Source organism: Gavia stellata, chromosome 2 (genome assembly GCF_030936135.1).
Source record: "Gavia stellata isolate bGavSte3 chromosome 2, bGavSte3.hap2, whole genome shotgun sequence".
Lineage (NCBI taxonomy): Eukaryota > Metazoa > Chordata > Aves > Gaviiformes > Gaviidae > Gavia > Gavia stellata.
The window spans coordinates 99,746,583-99,752,264 of NC_082595.1; the positions used below are offsets into that span (position 1 = coordinate 99,746,583).

Here is a 5,682-nt window from a genome sequence, read left to right on the forward strand (position 1 = left end):
GGGCCGGGCCGCGCCGCGGCGCGCCGCGGCGGAGAGGTGTGCGCGGGGGGGCGCGGGGCTGGCCGGCGGCCCGCCCGCGGGCCCACCCCGGCAGCCGCGCCCGGGGCAGCCGGAGGAGCGGCGCCGGCGTGCCAGCCCCGCTCGCCTGAGGGGAGGCGGTCACTGCAGGACGATTATTACTAATGATTTGCAAAGCCCAGAGTCGGAGCGACTCCCTCCTCCCGCCACTTCCTTTACGCCTTTTTTTTTTAATTGCCCCGGGCGCTTCCGCGGGAGATCTCGCGGCCGCGGGTGGGGAGAGCGGCGGCCCGGAGGCGACGTTTGCCCCAAGCTCGGGGGCCGGGGTGGCGCGGGCAGGGCGCGACACAAAGGGACAGCGGCCGCGGCGGGCTCCGCGGGCCGGCGCGGAGCGGGGGGCAGCCCCGCGCTCGCCCGGCCCCGGCCCGGGCCCCCCGCGGCGGCCGGGCGCCCTCCCCGGTCCGCCCCCGGCGCTTTTGCACCAGGAGTGGGACCTCATTCTGCTCGCAGAGAATAAAGAGCGAATGGGGCTTTTGGCGCCAAATGGCAGGCACCTCCCTGCTTGTATGGAAATCAGGGAGGTGGGGTTAGGCTGCTCTCGCTTTCCTCTTTTTTTTTTTTTTTTGTTATGCTCCCCTCCCCGGGTGTGTCAGCTTTTTTTTTTTTTTTTCCCCCCCCTGCTTTTTTTTTTAATGCCTTTTCGGGGGGTTAATAATACCCAGCAGCTTCAAAGCCAGCCAGTGACAGTCATCTGTCTGCAAGCAAAGGGTGAATGCGGAGGCTTGGGCCAGCCGCGGGGGCCGGGCGGGCTGGCGCTCAGTAAAGTGCAACATACAAGATCATCTGCTTTTTTTTTTTTCTTTCCCCTTCCCCCCCCGCCACTCCTCCCCCTTGCAACACCCACCACCATCACCAAGGAGGTAAGAAGAGGAAGCTGCAGGGTCTGGGCTGTAATAAGCAGGAGGACAAAAACCCAATCAAATAAATACAATTCCACATCGCATTTGAGTTGCTAAACTAGGGAGGATGGGAAGGGAAAGGAAGCGCAGGGGCATCGCAGTGGGTGAATGGGTTTTTCATTGAGCAGAAGAAAATCCTGGAGGATATTTTGGTTTTGTTTTGGAGCTGTCGCATTGAGATCGCCTGTGTTTTGTAGGTGCCTCTTTACTGCTTTGCATTTTTAACGGTTTAATGTCTTTCATGAGTAGAAAAATGTACAATACTGGAAGTGATCAGGGGGCGGGGCAGGGGGAGAGCAGCTGAGCCGGGCTCGTTTCTTTGCATTTCATCATAAGGCTTTTAATGGATTTTTTTTCCCCCCCTTTCGGTCTGCGTTTCAGCGTCAGCTGTTCTGAACCCAGCAGAACGATTTCCCTTCGCGTTACCTTCACCGAGCAGAAGGGAGACGCTGAATGTCTCCTTTGGATTTAAAGTCATTTTTTATTTTTTTTTAATGTCTGATGCAACGGAGGTCTCGCAAGAGGAATGGGGCTGTGGTTGACTGGTCGTGGCTAGTGAGTGGGGGGTCCGGCGGAGGTAAGGGCAGCAGCATTTTCCGGAGGTGAGAGGGCTGGAAAGCTGGTGTGTTTGCAGGAGGTTTGATTGCATGAAGTGGCAAAACGCGCAAAGTTGTTGTCCTTGCAACCTCTCCGTTGCTCTTGTCTTAAACTGGAAAAAGGGGGAGAAAAAACTTCCCCTACCTTCTTGGCAAATCAGGAGGCTTTGTTGGTGGCGCCGGTGTGGTTTTAATGCATTTTTGTGCGTGAGATTATTACATAAGGTTGATAATTTCTGTTGCTGCTGAATTTCCCCTCCTCCCCCGCCCCCCCCCCCCCCCCCCCCCCGTGTTTTGTGCGGATTTCTCTGGCTCGCTTTGAGTGAATGAACTGGCGATTTGCGAAGTTGCAAAGAGCCCCTCCGCCCCCTTTTTTGCATCCTTCTCTCTCCCCTTTGCACTGCTCCGCAGATGACAAAAGGAGTAAACTTCCTCGAGTTTTGCTGGCATATTAAGAGGGCTTTCTGGAGAGATTACGGTATCAAAGTCTTGCATCTGTCTACAGTTACGCTGCTGTTTTGAGCGCTTGAAGCAGTTTGGGGAGAGCAGGCGAGTGCTATGTGCAAAAGCACAGAGGTTCTTTGCATCCTTGCTGGACCTTGCGGGCTGGTTTTGTGTCCTCACGGAGCGCTGGGGAAGGCGGAAAGCTTTGCATGTGGGAGCACTACCTGATCGCTTTTCTCTGAGTATCTTGAGTCGGGAGGAAAGGTGTGTGAGATGCGTTTTTTCTCAACTTGCAAAAGGCTCCCTCTTTCTTGCTACTGATGATGGGATTATTTCTTCTTTTCTTCGGTTAAGAGGAAGGGAGTCACATTCGCGTCTGTTTCTTCGTGTTCTAACTGTGGTTGGTTTTTTTTTCTATTTTTTTTGGTTTAGTTTCAGGTCTTGGGAGAACCTCTCTTCTTCCCCTTGGTGGAAATACCCATAAAACCTGTCTCTAAAACCATTGCCCGACCCAGGGATCAGCAAGAAGAGACCCGTAATGCCAGGAATGGTCAGTAAAAACCCAGACCTCGAGTTCGACTCTTTGCAGCCCTGTTTCTACCCAGACGAAGATGATTTTTATTTGTGCGGGCCGGACTCCGCTCCCCCCGGGGAGGACATCTGGAAAAAGTTTGAGCTGCTGCCCACCCCTCCCCTGTCTCCCAGCCGGGCCGGGCTCCAGGAGCACCCCCCGGGGGGGGCCCCGGTGCCGTGGGGAGGGGCGGCCCTGGGGGGCTGCCGCCCCGCCGACCCCCTGGACTGGGCGTCCGAGCTGCTCCTGCTGCCCCCCGAGGCCGACCTGTGGGGCGGCTCGGACGGAGGGGACTTCTTCGAGACGGGCCTCGGCGTGACCAACAACCTCAACTCCATCATCATCCAGGACTGCATGTGGAGCGGCTTCTCCGCACGCGAGAAGTTGGAGCGGGCGGTCAGCGAGAAGCTGCAGGGCAAGGCGCCCGCCGCCGCCCCGCCGCCGCCCCCGGGGGCCGCCGCCGCGGGCAGCCCCGCCGCCGCCAGCGGCCGCGCGGAGCTGGGCGGCGCCGTGCCCGAGTGCGTGGACCCGGCCGTGGTCTTCCCCTTCCCCGTCAACAAGCGGGAGGCGGCGGCGAGCCGCGCCGGGGCGGTGGCGGTGGCAGCGGCGAGCGGCGGGGCTCCGCGGGGCGGCCGTCCGCCGCGCCCCGCGGGGGACAGCCGGGCCAGCAGCAGCTCCGGGGACGACACCCTCAGCGACTCGGGTAAGCGCTCGCGGTGCGCGGCCGCCCCCTCCCCGGGGTGGGGTGGGGGGGTGGCGGCGCTCCCTCCGGGCGCCGACGACGCCGCGCCCCTCGCGGGCTGCCCGGGGACCAGGCGGGGGCGGCTGCGCCCCGATTCGGTCCCCGTCGGCGGCATCGACGTGCAGGACCGGGCGGGGCGGGGCGCGGGCCGGCCGGCAGGCGGCAGCAGGCGCGGCGGCAGCGCCGGGGCCCCCGCGCCGGGGCCCCGCGGGGGACAGCAGGGCGGGGGGCAGCCGGCTCCCGGCCTCCTGTCCTGGCAGCAGCAGGCCCGGGGGAGCGGCGGGGCAGGAGCCTCACCGGGCAGCAGGCCCGGCCCGTGGGGCTGCGGGGTGCCGGCCCCCCGCCCCCCGCGGCTTCCTTCCTTTCTCCTGCCCCCTGTGGCTGGCGTGCCCGTCCCAGCGGCCGTGCTGGGGGGGCTGGTGGGCTGCCACTGTCACCCTGGGGACGGCCTTCGTGGGGCATGACCGTGTGTGCCCGTAGGCGTGTTTTGGGGAGACTGGAGCAGGGTAGTGACCCCTCAGAGGAGCTCTTGCGCTTGCACTGACAGAACCTAAAAATGCCCAGAAACATCTCCTGTCCATGCCTGCCGAGAAGTCCACTCGGGCTGAAACGTGGTTTAGTGTGTGGAGATGAGCTGGTCCGTCTGACCATCGCCATATACTTGGTGATCCGTCCCGGGTTTCAAAGCCTGCTGTCCCTTTAATGTCTGGTTTGACAGCTTTGGGTGAGGAAGCACTTCCAACAGCTGTCTTCTTGGCAGCGCACCAAGCGCCGGCTTAAAGGGTCCCCGGCTGGAGCAGCTTCACCTTCTGCCTCAGAACAAACCCAGCGATTGTTTCGTTTTCCGGCTGCTTGCCTACCAAGCAGGGGCTGTGTTATGGCACTGTGCATGCCTTTTGTACCGCAGCTCTAGGATTCCATTCAAAACACATACATTCTGTCGAAAAACTCTTCTGTCATTGCAATTAGGTGGGTGGTAGCCCCGCTTTGATTAAAAATTAGAAGTGTTTTTTAAAAAAACTCATTACACTTATTAAACTTCCAGAAATCGCTGTTCTTCAGTCATTTCATGTATATTACATACTTTTCCAGATCTATATCTGACTACGGACAGTGGGCACACCCTGTTTTTGTCATCAGTTATTTCATTGCTGCTTTTACTGTACATCTTTTGTCAGTAAATACATCTGGGTTGATACTTGTTCGGAGTATTTTCTGTGAGAATAACATCTATTTTATTTTCCATTTTCTATTACCAAAAGATGATGAAGATGAGGAGGAAGAGGATGAAGAAGAAGAAATAGATGTTGTGACAGTGGAGAAAAGACGCTCCTCCTCCAACAAGGCTGTTACCACCCTTACTATTACAGTGCGTCCTAAAAATACCACTTTTCCTTCAGTCAGGACACAGCCGAATGAACTGATTTTAAAGCGTTGCGCACCAATTCACCAGCAGCATAATTATGCCGCTCCTTCTCCATACATGGAGAGTGAAGATGCTCCACCGCAGAAAAAGTTAAAAACCGAGGTGCCCCGTCCAGTAAAACCCACAATCCAACCAAAGTCTAAGAGTTCAAGTCCTCGAAACTCGGATTCAGAGGATAGTGAACGTCGACGCAACCATAATATCCTGGAGCGTCAGCGGCGTAATGATCTACGGTCAAGTTTCCTCACATTAAGGGACCATGTTCCAGAACTGGTTAAAAATGAGAAAGCTGCAAAAGTTGTGATCTTGAAAAAAGCCACTGAATATGTTCATTCCCTTCAGGCAGAGGAGCAGAAGTTATTGCTAGAAAAGGAAAAATTGCAAGCCAGGCAACAACAATTGCTAAAGAAAATAGAATACAAGCGGACTTGCTAAACTTTGTTTTGGGTTTTTTTTTTTTTTTGGCTGACCAGGACAGTCATTGCCACTTTGCACATTTTTGATTCTTTAAAAAAATTGTGTTTTTTGACGTTAAGAATGTTGGTTTTACTTTCAATCCAGTCCCTGAAGTAATCGACAAACTCTATTATCCGGGTACGGAGCAAATGGATGTTCTTGCAAGGAGTTTTTTGCAAGACTACCAAACAACAATGGACTGCCTTTGTTTTTCTTCTTAAGAACTGTAGATGGTGGGGATTTTTTTTTTTTTAAATTGTTGTGAGCATTTGGAGCTGCTGATGACATCTAGTTGAGTTTTAAAACGTTCATTCCTAAGTTTTATGGTGCTTATGTTCTAACAGATGTTACTTTAGGGGTTGGCATTTTGTACCCCTGTGGGAATTTTCTGTAAATACCATCTACACACTTGCCTTTTGTACATGTCTTGGGTTATGAGAGGTGGCATTTGCTACCAGTATTAGACTGGA

General features: G+C 55.8%; 1 protein-coding gene across 1 annotated transcript; it reads left to right on the forward strand.

The window, feature by feature from the left end:
• Positions 1-2,555: 2,555 nt before the first annotated feature.
• On the forward strand, positions 2,556-5,191 carry MYCN (MYCN proto-oncogene, bHLH transcription factor). The gene is made up of 2 exons (XM_059835625.1): positions 2,556-3,291; positions 4,593-5,191. Exons 1-2 carry the CDS (start codon positions 2,556-2,558, stop codon positions 5,189-5,191), a joined length of 1,335 nt encoding a protein of 444 aa, XP_059691608.1.
• Positions 5,192-5,682: the final 491 nt, after the last annotated feature.

Coding starts and splice junctions, on each gene's coding strand:
- MYCN (XM_059835625.1), top strand. CDS start 2,556: ATGCCAGGAATGGTCAGTAAAAACCCAGACCTCGAGTTCGACTCTTTG. Junction 3,292..4,592: donor CGACACCCTCAGCGACTCGG/GTAAGCGCTCGC, acceptor TATTACCAAAAG/ATGATGAAGATGAGGAGGAA.